The sequence below is a fragment of the Haliaeetus leucocephalus genome, unplaced genomic scaffold (assembly GCF_000737465.1).
Source record: "Haliaeetus leucocephalus isolate CR32 unplaced genomic scaffold, Haliaeetus_leucocephalus-4.0 Scaffold13, whole genome shotgun sequence".
Taxonomy (NCBI): Eukaryota; Metazoa; Chordata; class Aves; order Accipitriformes; family Accipitridae; genus Haliaeetus; species Haliaeetus leucocephalus.
Window position 1 is genome coordinate 1,927,782 of NW_010972449.1, and position 16,760 is coordinate 1,944,541.

A 16,760-nucleotide genomic window follows, 5' to 3' on the forward strand; every position below is an offset into this window, starting at 1 on the left:
CTAGGTTGTTTTCTGCTTGACAGGTGAATGAATTAGATTAATCACACTGTGTTCCCTTATTGTAATGGGATGAATCAGATCCCTCCAAAGGCAAAAGCTGGATCAAGAGTTGGATTTATTAGCTCACTTACATTCCCCACCCACAGCTCCCAGTCTGTGCTGTTATGTTTATTCTTGGCTGTTGCTAGGAGAGCACATTTTTTTTAAGGTAGATGCAGAGACTTTTGTTATAGTCATTTTTTGGGACTCTTGAGTAAGCCGTTACGTTCTGTGTCTACAGCAGAAATAACAAGAGTTCCCTGCCCTCCCCGACCCCCTGAATTTCAGCACAGTGTGTGGTGGTCAAGCTGACTGTGGATTTGTGCAGGGTTCTTGGTAATCAAAAGGCTCAATAAATAATTTTTTTTTACTCCACCAGTTTCTGGATTATTTTAGTTTTGTTACAATTCTGATCATGCATCATAGGACTGCAACAATGAGCTTTAAATAAGTATTCTTTGTGCACAGTAAAATAGAAAGAAAGGAACATTTAACAAGTTAGCATTTCATCATATACATCAGATAGTAGGCACAATAGATAAATCAAGCAGCTTGGGTTTTATGTAGCGCATTTTCATGAAGAATGTCATGTAGACCAAAATGTAAGAGGAGCTATTAGTAACCCACCCCCACACCCTCCAACAAACCTTTTATTGGGGGTAAGGAGGTGGGTATGTGCACAGAACCAAAAACACTGAACAGTAGGAGGACAAATTAAGTTACTGTAGGCAGCAGTGTGAATATTAAAAACCTCTTCCTGTGAAAGAATACTTCAGACCCTGTAAAAACTGGTTCAGTTAAAAATAGATGTATTTACATTTAAGTCTGATCTAGCAAGTTTTCCCAGCAGGTGTATGTTAAGATGTACAGTAACTCTGCAGGTTGTACTCAATCTGACTTGATTTGTGAATGTTTTTTTTTTTTTTAAAGTTGCAGCTATTAGGCCTTAAAGCACCAGCATATTACAGCGGTGGGATGAGTAATTGTCTCCGTCTGCTTTGCTACCAGTACACTGCTGGGATAAATCCCAAACCTGTCATTAGATCACACTGTTGTTAATTAAGATGATGGTTTTTTCCAGCTCAAGATGTGTGGGTCATTTACCAGGGCAAGATTGTTTTCCCAGATACTCACACGTGTCTCACCTCTGCCCGTATCACTAGGGCAGAATTTAGCTGTAGGTGTTTGCAGCTGACTGCTGCTCTAGTAAAATATTTGGACAAATCCACCTGTTTTAGTTCACATGAACATGCTTTGTTTTTGTGAAGCCACTTATGCTACTTGTTCAGGGAATAACGACTATTAAAATGCTAAATATTTGTCAAGGTTAGCTCTTTGGTAAGCTTTGACACCTATAGATTACACAGCCTCTAATGCTGGGTGCAATGGTAGGATGGCTCAGTGTTACTCTATATAGAAGGAAGCGTTCATTTCACCATGCCAGTCAAGATAGTTATTTGTTTTATTTGGTTATTGTTCAACAACAAAGTTCAATACTTTCCAGGTGGAGCTTTGAACTGTCCCTCTGGTTCCCTCCCTTGTCAATAATAAAAAGGTAATGAAGAAAAATCCTGTACTTTTAGAGACCTAAAACCTCATTTATGCTAACAAGCTTCAATTGCAATTTAATGTTACAATATTTCTTCATGGGAGCGAGGAGGACTAAGCTGAGGCCCCTCCAGTGTCTGAAGATGGCTGTCCACAACCACCATTAAAACAAAAAGCTAGTGTTGAAAAACGCACAGTTTACAATAAAAAAGTAGAAACCAATTCAATTCCCTTTTGTTACGAATATAAAGTTTCTTGTAAATATGTACAGTCCTTTGAGCTATTTCTATAGCAGGAAGCATTTCACGAACAAGACAAGATATACACTTTCAGGACTCAACAAGCCCATTTCTGAGGTCTTGAAGATCTTCCATGAGATGCAAAGATTTAAAGACTGATCTCAGTGACCTTTCAAAATATCCAGACCAGGAGACAAAAACTTTCAGCAAGTTTCCTGCCAAATCATCTGACCTAAAATAACCTAACAGACGAGAACGGAATACAATATTCATGAAACTCGCCAAAGGACACTGACAAGGCATTTGAATTTTTATGGGTTTCTAGAACAGGTTAGCACAGGCTTGCGAGGGACTAGCAGAAGTTTAAGAGTGTGGCCAAGGGAAGACTGGATGCAGTTTTGCTCTTTCCAGTTGTAAAGAACATGGTTGTTCACTTAGAATGTTGCTATTGCAGATTGAATGGTCAAAACCTGCTTTGAAAATCATTTGCTCTCTGCTTCATGTTCACAGCAAAAGAGAATAGAAAGCAATAAATGGCTCGAGGTTAGATACGCAGAAGCAAAGGTGAAGGTGTGTTCAGTAACCGCTAAAGCTGTTCATTGTGAGTATCCTCTTGTGCCATGACATTTGGTTCTTATTGTACGACAAGTTACAGATCACGGGAAGAGCCAGGCCTGGGCTGCTCTTCTCTCTGGGGGATGCGAGACTGTCGGGACTACGGTGTCATTTCCGAAGGGACCGTGTTCAACGCTGAGAGGAGAACACAAGCGTGACTGTAATTCTTGTCATAGAATAAGGCTTGTTAACTCTTCGTTGCCAAATTTCCAGAGTATTTAACGGTTATTTTGCAGCGTAATCTAAAGGTTTCAGTTAATTTACAAGTGAGGTACAATACACTACTCAGCAAAGCAACCTAAAAGGAGAGAGCAGCCAGTGATGGTGCAGCAGCATGCAGTGAACTGTCATGCAGAAGACCTGGATAAAGTCTTACACCCCAGTAGCTTATAGGTAATGCACTTTGTCTCAGGGCCGGGCACATGGGATCGTTTAAAGCAGGGTTCTTCCCTCCCCATCAGAGCTGCTCTAGAGCAATTTTAGTGAGAACAAAATAACTTTCAGAAGTGGCAGGTGAACAGACTAATCAGAAGTAATTTTTCTTGTGTTCTGTAGAGAATATCCAATCACACCTTCTATTGAAAGACTCACTCACCTTGGCCCTTCTGGTTCCAGGCCACCAGGCATTCCCAGCGTGTTTCAGAACTATCATCAATTATCTGGTAAGGGGTGCTAACCACAGTAAAGACCTGGGGTGGGACTCTAGTCCCGTTTAATTTCCTTGATGAACTACTAGGGACTAAAGTGAATACAAAAAGTTCATGAACTGCTTGAAAGAGTAACAGTAGTACAAAGTGCAAAAACAGGAGTGCAGGAAAGTGCAGAGAAATTAACTGAGATGCGAACAATCTTCAAAAGCGTCACGTCTCCCAGTGCGGAGCGAGCTTTGGCCCAGGAATGCTGTTTTGGTAACTGGGCAGCAGACATATGGAGTGCATATACTCAGTGTATTTCCTTTTTTTTCCTGCAGGTCAAGATGAGTAACTTTGTCTAGCTGAGACTTACACCGAAGACTGGTCCCAGACCTGGCAGGGAAATAAAATGACAGTTACAAGTCGCACATATTTTTTTCTCACATACGCACAGGTGCCAGCAGCAGTACATCACCTAACTACTGCTGCTACCGCTGAGTGCTGTATGCTTGCTTGCTTCTAGGTGGCATAATTCTTAAAGCACTGACAAAGGCAAGCACTGTCAGCATCACTCTGAACACAGCAGGCTCCCACATTCCTTCCTCCAGACATTGTCCCCCTTCGAGGTCTCAGCAACTTGACTTCTGTTGGTAAATGCACCTTTGCTTTCAGATCTGGAGGACTTTGTTCCGGAGTCAAGCTGCTTTTGCAGTTACAGAACTAGCACAAGGGAAGGTGTTCATAGGGCCAGTGAGTTACACCATACGTGCTCTGTTTCAATAGAAGTTGAGGGGCCGGGGGGTGAAGTTTGATTTGCTCTTGTACTTTACAGTACCACCAGCCCTTCTGCAGTACATGCCTTTTCCTGAGAACAGAAAAGTTCTCCAGGCTCCTGACTTACCTTATTGACTTGAGCAAGAGGAGTTCTGGCACCACTCACAGGCATTCGTCCTCGGCTGCTCTCTTCGAACAGTCTTCCAGGGGACCTTTCTCTGCGGGTGCTCAGAAGCCGGCCTGGAGATTTCTCCCTCTCCAGCGGTCGCCCAGGTGACTTGTCCCTCCGCAGCTCTGTCCTTCCCTCGCGGTACCGATGTGGTGTGCTTGGTTCTCGAGGGTGGCTTGGACCTTCCGGTGGTCCTGGGCTTGATGCTACCCGCTTGGTTATGTGCTCGTTGTATGTGGGCGGACCTCTCTTGTTAGGGCTGCTGTCATTCAAAAATAATGGACGCGAACAGCTGAGCGACAAAAACCTCACGTTACATTTTCTTTTAGCAAAAAATGTAACTTTCCCCAAACACCCAGCAGTGTTTAGGTGAAAAAGCATCAGACCTCCCTGAGCCAAGATGAAAAGTGCAAAGATATTTTGATAGCTGAGTATTCATTACATTTGCCACACTAGTAAAGTGCCTTAATGAACTGCTAATGATGCAAGTCATGTCTCTTTAACGGGCCACAGAAGTACGCATTTTCATATACTTCAGCAGTATACTTTTCCATATAAAAGAAGTATGCTAGCATTTGATATATGCCTTTTCATATACAAAATTTTCAGTAGCTCCAGGATGTTCGGGCCAGGTTAGGATGAGGTACAAGCCTCAATTTCTCCGTTTCCAATGCACAGTGGCACTATCAACCGCAGTATTTATTCACCTGTCTGAAGTATTGCTGTTCTGCTGAACAGAACAAGATTGTATTGCAGCTTCCCAACGCCATCTCCCTAAGGCCTACTCATTATTTAAGAGGAAGGGGCTCTAGCTTTAGAGATTGTTACAGTCAATTGATGTTTAGTGTCATATCAATAGCATCTAAGCTCATCAAGCTTTGAAGTCACAGCTATAATGCAACATAAAAGTAAACCAGCTGAAGATCACAAAGCATTCGTGGAGATTACCCACATATTCCTACGGATTTAATGTTTCTTTGCCGTCTGGATTTTAAAACATCAGTGACTCTACTCCTTGTTCCATTGCAGCTGTACAGTAACTGGCTAATGCCAGCCTCTATCTCTACGTATAGAACAAGGGCATCCCACCACAACTTGGGGGGGAAAAGCCATCTGGAGCGAAGTTTGCGTACAAGATGCACAAGGACTGTAACATACTGACTTCATCATACCTGCGTGTAGCAGAAGATCCTCTGTGGTGCTGCTCATTGTTGGTCTCCTTCACTAGATTGCCCTTACAGCAAATCACCCTTAATTTGTCTTGGTAGGAGGAGGCCAAGTAGATAGCTCCAGAAGAAATTGCAGGCCCTAAATACCGTGGATTTGGTATCTCCAAGTGGGCTCGTGCAGGGGTTCTGGGTAAAAATTGCAGGAAAAAGTCTTTACAATGATGACACTGTACCTTTTCCTGGCAAGTACACAGATTCTTGCAGCAAATGCTGTTCAAAGTAATGGAAAGAGAACAGCTAACTTACTTACTTACTTACCCTAGAGAAGCTCGCGCCTGAATCTCAATCACTTCAAGGGAATTGAAGTGGGTCACAAACAGATAGGGCTCCCTGTAGGCTGAAGGAGCACCGCAAAGGCAGGAAAAACAAAATAAAATTCTCTGTTAAAAACTTCTAAAAAGCATCAGTGAGCACAACAGAGCCTCACAGCCCCTGGGGAAAACTAAGGAAATATATTTTCTGTAATAAGACATAGACACTATTACTAAGCAGGGAGATGCAGCTTAAAGAATTGTCGCTTTGAAACTATCTGTATCTCAAGAATTCTACTAACCAAAGTATCATGAAAAAGGCATTAAAAACACACTATTAACTGAACAAAATCCCATTAGGTAGTTCAAAAGGCCTGAGGGAACCACACTGACATTATATATTCTTGACTATTTCAGAAACTTGCAAGCATCATCAAAAATTCCACTAGCCAGTTCAATCACTGCCAGACTAGGAACATTATACAACTTTGGTTTAGTTTTCCTCAAATTGTTTATACTTCAGAAGGTTTGACATTTGGATTTATAATAATCTTAGATCATGGGAAAATCTCCATAGTTTCTGGGAGAATTGGGAGGGGGAAGAGGAAACAAAAGCACTGAGTGAAGAACACCTGTCCCACAAGGATGCTTCCTTTATATTTTTCAATATATGAAAATAATTTTCATATTCCATAATGTTTCAATAATTTCTATAATCCAAGTGAATGTCCCTCAACACCTACCAAAAGCTAAGGGCAAGCGATTCCATTTCAGGTCATCTGTCCTACTGCGTCTTCCATAGGAATCCACAAAGACACCAAACTCTGCCAAGAAAAGTAATGTCATGTCATGAGCACGCGCCTGAATTTTATTCATTTATTTTTGAAGGGACAACGGCAATTGACCCTCAGCTTTTTAGCAGGGACAGGGTGCTTACTATCTTGCAAATCCTAGTGTGCCGTGAATTACTCTAATTGACATTGAATTGGCTAGATGTACTTTCAGTACCAAAAGGTACTCTCTATACCAATTAAGGTAAGGTTGTTATTTAATCCACAGTTGGGAAGACTATGAGACTCCTACTGTTTGTTACTCACCCAAAATTACAGCTAGTGGGCTTTTGAAGACTTCCTGTGCATTTCCACGACACTATCCTAGAGGGCCAACAAAAGCAGCTATACAAGAAAATAACACCCTCTTATTTCATCACAAGAAGACTAAAAAGTCTCATCTGTCTGTATGGAAACCAGACAAGAAAGCCATAGTTTGAAAACCCCTTAACGTTTCATCAGGATAATCAAACACCTGTTTGCACCTAACATTGACTACAACCCCTTCCCTTCAGGCACACAAGCCTACGCATGGCACCTGATCCACAGGGACGGAGAACTTTTAAGCCAGAAGCAAGCTGACCAAACACACCTCAGCAGACTGGATCAGTAAGTGCTATTATTTTAGTGCCAATGCCCTGTGCATCTTAGTGTTTAAACCACCAGCCACAACTCTTCCACGGCTTTTAGATTCACAGACTTCAACAACTCTTCATTGCCAGGTACTAGAAAGTCAACTCTGTTCAGCTTTCGTTTACAACTGTACTTGGGTACATTCTGACTGTTCACGTACCAGAGAGCAGTTGTAGTGCAACAACTGTACAACCATGCCACACACTTACCATGGAAACATAGCAGATACTCCTCCCTCTGCCCTGTTGGGTTCACTTGGATGATACTGACTGGAAAACTGTTGGTAGAAGCAGCAAACACGGCAGAGGCCAAAGTGTGGTCATTTTTATCCAGAAACTCTGCAAAGAGAATGGAGAAAAACAGCTTGATCACTAACAACTTTTTTTCCTAAACTGCTTTAGAAAAAGTCCTACCAAAAGAATCTGTGGAGCGACTTGGTGCATTCCTCAGGAAATGTCTCCTACCTTCCAGCGTATACTGCTTCATCTCAATTTCATAGAACTTGTTGGTTCCAATGATGATGCTGTAAGTGGTCAAATGGATGCAGCTGCAAGGCTCAGAGGTTTCAATCTCCTGGAAAAGAGGGAAGTATGGACCAATATTAGTTCCCTGTAACAGTTTACAGATTTTGCTTATTCTGGAACATTATATATTGCCACATTTATTTTTATAAAAGGGAGAGATGGCAACCTCAAAGTTACTAACAGTCTCTCAAAAGCATATGGAAAAGTACTCTTGCTAGAAGAAGTAGTTTTGTTTTGTTGGAGGTGACGCTTGAATATAGACTCGCATACCAACTCAACTCCAGGTGCTAACCCCAATAAGAACCTCTTCCTTTTGGAAGAATATGCTATTCTGGAAGATATTCTTCTGCTCTGTAGCTCAGTTGTCTGGAGCAGTAGGGAGTGGCTCCCTACTTACAATAGGTCACAGCCACGTCAATGACTGCATGTCTGAACAGTGTCTGGAGATGACATAAGACCAGGACTGAGCAGTTAGGGTTGAACGACAGACTTGTCACTAAGAAGTCTATCAGTCAAAACCACCCCAGCTCCAGAGTAGCTGTTCTAGAACAATCACTTCCAAGCCTGGAAGTCACCAGGAATCAGGGCAGCTGCTAGAAAGGCAGACAGAAGATCCTAAGACAACTGCAGCAGGATTGACCCCAGTCAAGTCCCAAACTCTTTATAACCCACGGAGCAAAACTCTTGTCAGTAGGCTTATCCATCACTCTGATTCTCCCAACAGAAAGTATCAGCTTGCTAAAGCATCTCTGCTGTTAACACTTAAGAAATTATCTTGATGGCTCTTTAAGCAAAAGGAAGACAAACATACACAATCTTCCATCCTTCTTGGTACAATGTAATACAGATATGTCCACCAAGATTTGCATTGTGATCGAACAGCTAGGATAGCTCTGCAGGTTAGCCTGAAACAACACGCAGATGCCCAGATCTTCTGAGGACAAGATTCCTTGCATCATTCCTAGTTTATCTGGAAGTTTAGTTGGCAGAACAGAAGAGCATATTCTGGGCTTGCTGCCATCTTGTTAGGATCTAAATTCAGTTGTCTGGATTAGTGAAGATAAGGAAAACCTGCCTTCTAAATCACGCCTTTGCATGTTTTGTACGTGATCCCTTGTCAAGGCACTTGGGACTATGGAGGTGAATGGCAGCACGAACAGAGGATGGTGACTGTACATCTTCAGTGTTTCCTGCCGGCTGCTGCTCCATTCTGAGCAAGAGTTGATATCAGCTGAAATGCTTGTAGATGTTCCAGGTTTGCTGGCATCCACATTGTTTGTGCCAAGATCTTCTCCATCAAACATGTCTTTACTTCCAGGGAGGCCAGCATCTGAATTACTGTGCCGACTCTGCTTCCTCACAGTGGTGCCAGTGTAGCACTCAGTGGAGATAAAAGCCTCAGTCAAGCTGTAAATTGAACTGGTGCCTTCAAAGTAATCTGCAGAAGCTCACAGGGATATGTAGTTTGACCTGAACATCCCTTAATTTGTGAATTGGAAAGGACATGAGTTTCTGGGAACCAGCCCATTTTAAGGAGGGCAGTGTTTAAACTCTGTTCTGAGGAGAGATCCCTATTATTTTTTTTTTTTCTGGATCTGTATGATATAAATACCCTTTGATTTTCACTGGTACAGTAAACAAATTCAGATACCCACTGCTTCCTTAATTGCAAAGAAGAGAGAAGTCATTTGTTATGGATTTCTCCAAAGACAACAGAGGTGAGGGAACGCTGCTGGATAATTAAGAAGAAAGCCTTTTTTGGGCAAATAAGTGAGGATATGATTACAGCTGAGTCCAGTTTCTCAAAAAAAATCACAGTTCTGTTCTGCATCTCTCCAGATATGCCAACTCTTATTAAAGGAAATTGCTGCCTACTCCAATTTTAGTCAGTGCACATTGCAATTTGTTATCATTTTAGCTGGCAAACAAATGTTCTTATGCGTGCAAAAAGGTTTAAGATGTTTGCTCCAAAGCAAAGTCTTAGTGCAATACGTGAATTACCTTAGCTACGGACAGGAATTACTAAGCTTACCTTTCTGATACAAAACTTGCTCAAGCTCTCATTGTATCGCAGAACAACCACTTTACTGGGCATGGCTGCACAGATACAAAGACCATTCTCAACCTGTGAGGAAGATTACAAGCATAGTTCAAGACGGTAATACAGAGTAAATTCCAATGCTGAGCATGTGAAACAGATCTGAGTACCTCTTGCCACAGAAATAACTTTGCAGAGATAAGCAAGTACATTTCTAATAGGGTAGTTATTGTGAATTAGTGAAATAATGAAAAGCCTCTTCACATTCTCAGAAAAGAATGTGAATTTGAACTGCTTCTATGATTTCTTTTATACTTGAAAGAAGTTAATAAAAAAATCAGGTTTTCCACAGAAAAATGTTTCATTGAAAGGGATAAGAAATTCAAATAGGTTAGGTCTAAATTTTAACCCCTGAAACGTTATCTTAAAAATCACTTTGAAATGAATGACGTTCACCTTGTTATCAAAGTAGTCCATAGAAGTAATTGTTAATGAGAATTTTTGCTGTGGCTAAATGTTCCATACTAAACCTGGGAATTAATGTAAATATCAAGAGTTACCAAGTGACGCAAACACCTAAGTAAATTTGCTAGCCTGGAAACTGTTACATGACATTCAAGAACAAACAGTGGATGGAATTCACTAATTATAAATCTCAAAATGGAAGTCAACTGTGAGGAGGCAGTTATGCTATGCTATGCTGTATTTCTTAATATGTACCAGTTTAGGCTATACCATCATGTCATCCTGACTGAATTTATTCATATTAGTAGTAGATCCTTGATACTGTCTCCAGCTCAGCCTCTCTTCAGCCCCTATACTCCTCCTCTTTGAAGAAAAAAGATTTAAAACAAGAATATAGACCTTGGATTTGTTGCCAGTGAAATAAAGACGCTGATTTGATTAATATTAAACTCAGTGCAGTCTAAAGGGTGGTCTGGGTGCACAAGGCAGCTGTATCCTACCTTGCCAGCAGCAAAAAGGTGACATCCTTTGACAGCCTCAAAGACGTTTGGTGAGATATCAGGCTGAGCTGGGAGGTGAGACTGGGCTAGAGATTGCTTCACTTTCTTTACATCAACAAGACACAGAGCCCTTTCTTCTCCTGGAAACAAAAATGGTTATGTTTCATCAAAGGAAAACTCCCTATTCTCTACAAAAGTCTGTTCTGTTACCTAAGCAGCAGCTTGTCACTACAGGCTGTTACTGTGGTAACAGTCACAATGTACCACATAGAATTCATTCCATTATTATTCCTATTAAAAGTGAAATGGAAAACTTACAAAAACCCAACCGTACAACAGGCAGTAAATCGACTGGAAGAACAACCATTCTCTCCATGGATTATTAGTGTTGCTAAGGTCTAGTAGATCACAGTAACAGTGGCCTCATTAGGACACTATTCAAAATTAGCCAGGAAGTTTTATTTTACCCTTCAGAACTTCTTAAAGTAAAAGGTGCTTTAGCCTCTCTGTGCCAACAGAACCGGCAATGGATTTCCAAGAAGTGCCCTAATAAATTGCATTATAGACCAAGCCCAATTCCTCTCAGAAGTCTAGCAATACAGTAACATAGCCTTCTCCTCATTTTGTGTGAGATTTCCTTTTTCCAATCGCTTTTTTCTCTACCACCCTGAAACAAATAAAGCATGGACAGCTTAAATCTTCACAAGGGGAAAAATGCAGAACAAACAGAACAAGAGAGAGAATTTGTTTTTCATTCACTACAAATGTCATATAGACACTTGATAATTTGGGCTTTCAGATGAAGATAGGCCCTAACGTTCAGCATGCCTGCATCGGTGTAGGAAAGATTATCTCTGGAAAACCACAGATGAAGAGATTAAAGCTGGTGTTCCTTTCATAAGGGAATAGTAAACAAACCATAAAAGAAGTCCCAATTTTGTTACATGGATTAGCATTTAGAGCAAGAGAGGTTAAGAGTTGTTGGCCCTAGGCCACAGTAATCACACTGTGGTCCTCAAATGGTTAACTACATTAAAAAGAAAGGTTATATAGTGATTAGGAAGAGATATGCTCACTGATCAGCTCAACACTTTTTAAATTGAACTTAAAATGACGACTAACCCCTAAGCTGGAAATGTTTTGTCTCTGGTTCCTCTCTCCCTCAGCTTTGGAAACTGAGAAATCAATGTCTCGTGAAGGTTTAACTGAGCCTTCGTTCACATATTCATTTACAAGAAAGCCTCAGACAATACTGTGTTAACCACAGTAATTGATTCCTGATAAATATAGGGATTAAAAAAAAAAAAAAAGAAAAAAGTCTGTAATGAACCTAAAGGAAAGCCCAACCCTTTGGCACCGCAGCACTCCTAGCAGTACACAGCAATTACCATATATTTACTGCAGGACAAATGGTAACATATAGCCCCCTACCTGCTATCATGAGTAGCTTCTCCAGATCCTTGATGAGGTGAATTTGGAAGACAGCACCCATTCCTGGGATGTGCGTTAAGGAATTCTTCAGTACATTCAGGGCATAGAGACCTTCTTCTGCACCCACCAGTACTACCTACAGTGACCACAGGAAAAAAAAATAGCACCACGAGGAGAACAAGGAATGCTCTGAGAGCAAACTTGGATGATACTGTTTACCAGTGAAGAGAAAAAAACAAAACAACAAACAAGTATGTAATTACACATATTGCTGTTAAGACACCGTTTCCATGAATAAAACGTCCGATACTCAGAAAGGCCCAACTGAACATGATCATTACCTGGTCACTGAAGGGCATTGTGCAATTTATATCCAAACGGTCTTCACCCTCTAGCTTCAGCAGGGAGTTTCCAAGCAATTTCTGCAAATGACAAAAAGATATTTTTTTTTTTGTTGAGTTAATCTTTATCTCTTTCTCTACTAGTATTTTAACAATCTAAGGTCATAATTTCAGACAGACAAAAAGCTTGGCACAGATTTCTTTTTCTCAGAAAACTGAAAGCTGCAGGGATACCTCCTACAAAAGAATTAGTAAACTTTTATCTACCTGAAACACAGTTAGGCAAACCGATCACAATTAACCTAAACTCAGACGGAATCTATTGTTGTCCCTGTCCTTTCAATTTCCCCTGATCTCCTGCAATGGAGCCGTGAAATTTTCCTAGGGGAAAGATTAAAAAAAAGTCCAGATGTTGGTGGGAGCATGTATTTTTCTCAGAGACAAAGGGAATGCTAGCATGAAAAAAGAGATGATTTCCTGCTAGTCAGATATTCCCTACCTCCAGAGCTAACACTCTAATATGCAATGCCATAGAATCAAACCTCCCTTTATCAGAAAATAGTTATCTGTGCAACAATGATGAAAAAGGCTATCCAAAACCAAAACAAATTCATTTAACCTCTTATTCTTATCAGGAATAAAACTTAAACTAAAAACCATACACACACGCCCCTCTCCCCCCCAAGAAACAAAAAAAACCCAGCTCTGTAAGAACGGCACAGGAGGGAGCTTTTTGCTTGTTTCTTTCTTTTAAAGTTTGCTCGTTCCATGTGGTACATTATGAGGTTGGATTTAAACCATGTCCTAACTGCTCTTTCTTCCTTTTCTGTTTGCTGGAATTACAGAGATATAATTTTGGGATCCTCTTACTACACTCCCCAAGTCTAAAGGAGGGTATTGTAACATAAAGCATCAGTCTTGCAATGAACTAGTTCCTGGTACTCATCTTGTACATCATGAGGCAGAAGTAACAACTTACCTTCAGTTAAACCTCAGTATGTCAAATACCGAAAAAATATTTTTCAAAACTCTGCTCCCTCCCAGAATATTTTATTATTAAATGAAACTTTTATACTCACAGCATCAGCCTCAGCTTTTTCTCTGGAAACTCTCCCACCTGCCACTATTGATTCCAGTGCTGTGACCCAGCGCTGTTTGTCAGGGAAGCTGGGTGCTAACAGGTAGAGTGTTCTACCAGGCCAGCAAGTGGTGTGTGGATGAGACTCCAATTTTAGGATATATGGCACATCTGAGATGTTATATAGATAGAATAAGACTTAGATTAGTTTTTGGAATATTGTCAGTGGACTTAAAATCAACACCTTTCAGCCTCATTGGAGAGAAGTTGTATTTATCATGACGTGTTACCATGGCAATTTATACATAGATTTCTCCTTTACAGGTCCTGCACAGGCTAGCTACTTAAAGCTAAATATTAGCTGGGTGTATGCAATCCATACATACAATGCTGTCTTTACTAAATAAAAATAATTTCTTGCCTTTTAGTCAAAGGAGAAAGGAATTCCATTGTGAAAAAAAGCACAAAAACAGCCACTTGACTAAAGTTTTCCCTGTACTGTTCAAGAAAAATCTGTAAAAATTGGTTATGGAAACCTTTGTTTTTAACAATCTGTATCCTTTAATGTTAAAGTCAACACATACATAATCTTTTCATCAGTTCTATTCAGTACATACAAATCAAAACATCAACATTTTTTTCATAATAAGAGACTGTATACACCCCACAGCATTTCTAAGTTAACGACTTTCTAGTTAGAGCACAATGGTGGCATGAAATACGACACTTCACACTTGAGAGAGCATTGAGAGAAGAAATTTAAATAAACCAAGTGCTTTTAAATATGTTACAAAACTCTTAAAATTTACTTCCATTTGGCTTGATGATTATATTATTCACAGTTCAACTACCATGACAGAAGCAACAGCCTATGTGTAACTAAATCTAGATGACTGACCTATTCATGTAATTCAAATAGAGGTAACCTCAAAATTACACAGTTACAGGATGAAAGTTAAAGGGAGAAAATCCTGCTCAGCCAAACAGAATGCCAACTGATGGCAAGCCAGATGAAATCCGTTTGACCTCATCTACATAAGATTCTCACCTGTCTTTGCTGTATTGGTAAGTTCAGTAGCTCCTACAGCTCCATGAACAGTTACATCACCGTCAGGAAGGCAGAGCTCAAATTCCTCCAGAGGCCTCTGTCCAGCTGCAGGGAGAATGAGCAGACAGATTAAGAAAGAACAAACTAGTAAATAGCAAGAAAATAATTGTGATAGCAAAGTGGAGTGGATACACACAGGATGTTTCACAGCTGGGTTATTATGACATGCCAGCTAATAAAACTGTTAAGGATCTAGAAAAACAACGGTATTGCCTTATTACAGAAAATTTAGCTAAATTAGGTATGGCCACAGCAAACAGTAACAACCTTTAAGCCTCTCAACTCGCCAAACAGTAGCTGAAGGTTAAAAAAAGTGTTCTTCCTAGAAATGCTAAGTTACCTTCTCTTGCTTCTGCATCATAAATGAGCACTTTCGTTCCTTCCAGGACAATATACTTCCTGTCCCAGCCCTGTTGCCCACGTTTATTATTCCTGAAGAAAATAAGCACAAAGCCATGTTGGATTTTCTGCTTGGATTCTGAATAAAACAAGCATGCAACTCCTAGAAAGACGAATTTCAGTGGTAGTAAGTAATTATAATGGACATGTACCGATTATCACATTGTAAGAGCCAGGATAATATAAGGAACTGTTCCAAATATTTCAGCACCTGATATGGCACCAAGATTCATGTTTATACCTTGGCACTTTCATCCATCCTTCAAGACGCAGACTGCTGCTTGGCTCCTTCAGCTGCAGACCGGGAGAATTCATTTTATCCCGGCAGAATGCCTCAGAGAAGTGCGTGGCATATTCTGCTGGCAGTCCACAAGTAGCTGGCAAGCAAGTTGAGCATTTTGGGTGACACATCACCTGGCATTCTGACAAAAGGACAGAGAAAAACTTCTGTTAAATGACAAAAAAATCATGACACAGCTGTCTCAACTTCTAACGCACAAGCCCCAGCTTCTCCAAGAACCTCCTTCTACTCTAAACCATCAGGTGTTTTCTAATGTAGAATGTTTGCGCCAACTAGTTTCCAAGTCTTCATACTTGGTCCTTTCTTCAGCTTTCACTGAAAATCTGTTCTTGGCGGCTGATGCTTTTTCATTCTACTGTCCAGTTACACTTTGTTTATGTACACACTCTGCTCTTACCAAGACATTTAGATGCTTGCCGTCCAAAGTGCACAGTATCCAGACACACCGCACATTTTGTTGCTCTCATATTTAGCCCCACGTTAAAACGATGTGGGATATTATGATGCATTCGCTCTTTCAGGCGTCGGCTGTACTCTGAAAGGTACAAAATTTATTATCGGGATGAAAACTGATAGGGGTGAAAATTATAGTAGGTTTTGGCATTTTAAGTCCCAGGTAATAAAAAGCGACTACATATCTCTATCAAAGCCCTCCTGAAAGTAGACACTATTTTCCTTTGCAATCTGCAAATCTTAAGCTACATTATCACCTCAGTAATTACCTTATACAGATGCACAGAATGTGCCGCTTGAGAACAGACTGTAGAACTGAAGTGGCTAATGTTTGGTGTAGCAAGATTATGTCAATCAAACTGTCTAAATTTCAAGTCTGCACTGAGCTCCAATTCTTACAATGTGCTAAACTAATCTCTCAATTTTGCTTGTAGCTAACAAACCCTTCAACACCTATGCTGTAGCAATCAATACACAGCAGGCCTTCTTCATACAGCCTTCATGCTAACCATCAGTGCCAGCATACCTTAAAGCATACCTAAAATCCCTGTCAGTGGATCTATATTGAGCAAAGTTTATCCTTCAAGGCATGGTCTTTTACTGATGAACATGAATCTCTTCCCTGCCCGTGATCTGCCTCTGAGGACATCTTCCTATGCCAATGCTACCCATCCTCATAGCATCCTGTGCCTCCCCAGCTACCTGTAATGGCTGGACCAGTTTGAAGGTTCTGGCTTTTTCCAGCTAAAGGCTGGAGGTTTTAGCTCAAAGTGTCAGTGTTCAACACTTACTCTGGAATACTGGCCAACTAAGAATAAATGAGCAGAGCCCTCAATCCTTTGATTTTTTCTGATGATCCTCTCCCCTCCATTCTCAAGGATATGGAAGGGGAGAGGATCATCCACTAGAACTTTTCCAGTTAATAGGATATTAATGTCATCTTTGACCTGGTATCTTCCTTTTATGCCTGACCGAAGTCTCTTCCCTTTACCAAAAGTCTTTATAGAATCTTTCTGCTCAGCAGAACAAATCTGCCATTTAGACAAGTAAAAACATTAACTGCTAAAGAAACAGCCATAAATCCTTCTCATCAATGCAGAGACTAGTACAGAAAACATACTCCTTTGAAAAAAACCATGCTTTTAAAACAATTCGTGTTAATA

The 16,760-nt window shown here is 40.6% G+C and overlaps 1 protein-coding gene and 1 long non-coding RNA gene across 4 annotated transcripts in view; one reads left to right on the top strand and one right to left on the bottom strand.

The window, feature by feature from the left end:
• The first annotated feature begins 408 nt into the window (after positions 1 to 408).
• Positions 409 to 7,260, top strand: LOC104836123. 2 transcript variants are annotated; one of them, XR_774810.1, is made up of 5 exons: positions 409 to 2,427; positions 2,997 to 3,103; positions 3,412 to 4,120; positions 6,842 to 6,935; positions 7,049 to 7,260. It is a non-coding gene; the product is annotated as an uncharacterized LOC104836123 (long non-coding RNA). The 2 variants fall into 2 exon arrangements; XR_774809.1 differs by having other exon boundaries at positions 409 to 3,103.
• The window catches only part of CIT (citron rho-interacting serine/threonine kinase), a 71,117-nt gene continuing 57,761 nt past the window's right edge, over positions 3,405 to 16,760 (bottom strand). For both annotated transcript variants that reach the window (XM_010574498.1, XM_010574490.1), the window contains 16 exons: positions 15,542 to 15,679; positions 15,085 to 15,265; positions 14,785 to 14,876; positions 14,385 to 14,489; positions 13,338 to 13,507; positions 12,259 to 12,339; positions 11,918 to 12,053; positions 10,487 to 10,626; positions 9,516 to 9,608; positions 7,424 to 7,532; positions 7,169 to 7,297; positions 6,240 to 6,320; positions 5,504 to 5,582; positions 5,189 to 5,371; positions 3,975 to 4,278; positions 3,405 to 3,466 (listed from right to left, as the gene is read on the bottom strand). In XM_010574498.1, coding sequence (XP_010572800.1) covers positions 3,443 to 3,466; positions 3,975 to 4,278; positions 5,189 to 5,371; positions 5,504 to 5,582; positions 6,240 to 6,320; positions 7,169 to 7,297; positions 7,424 to 7,532; positions 9,516 to 9,608; positions 10,487 to 10,626; positions 11,918 to 12,053; positions 12,259 to 12,339; positions 13,338 to 13,507; positions 14,385 to 14,489; positions 14,785 to 14,876; positions 15,085 to 15,265; positions 15,542 to 15,679 — 2,045 coding nt within the window. In that variant the 3' untranslated portion in view covers positions 3,405 to 3,442. The remainder of the gene's footprint in view (positions 3,467 to 3,974; positions 4,279 to 5,188; positions 5,372 to 5,503; positions 5,583 to 6,239; positions 6,321 to 7,168; positions 7,298 to 7,423; positions 7,533 to 9,515; positions 9,609 to 10,486; positions 10,627 to 11,917; positions 12,054 to 12,258; positions 12,340 to 13,337; positions 13,508 to 14,384; positions 14,490 to 14,784; positions 14,877 to 15,084; positions 15,266 to 15,541; positions 15,680 to 16,760) is intronic.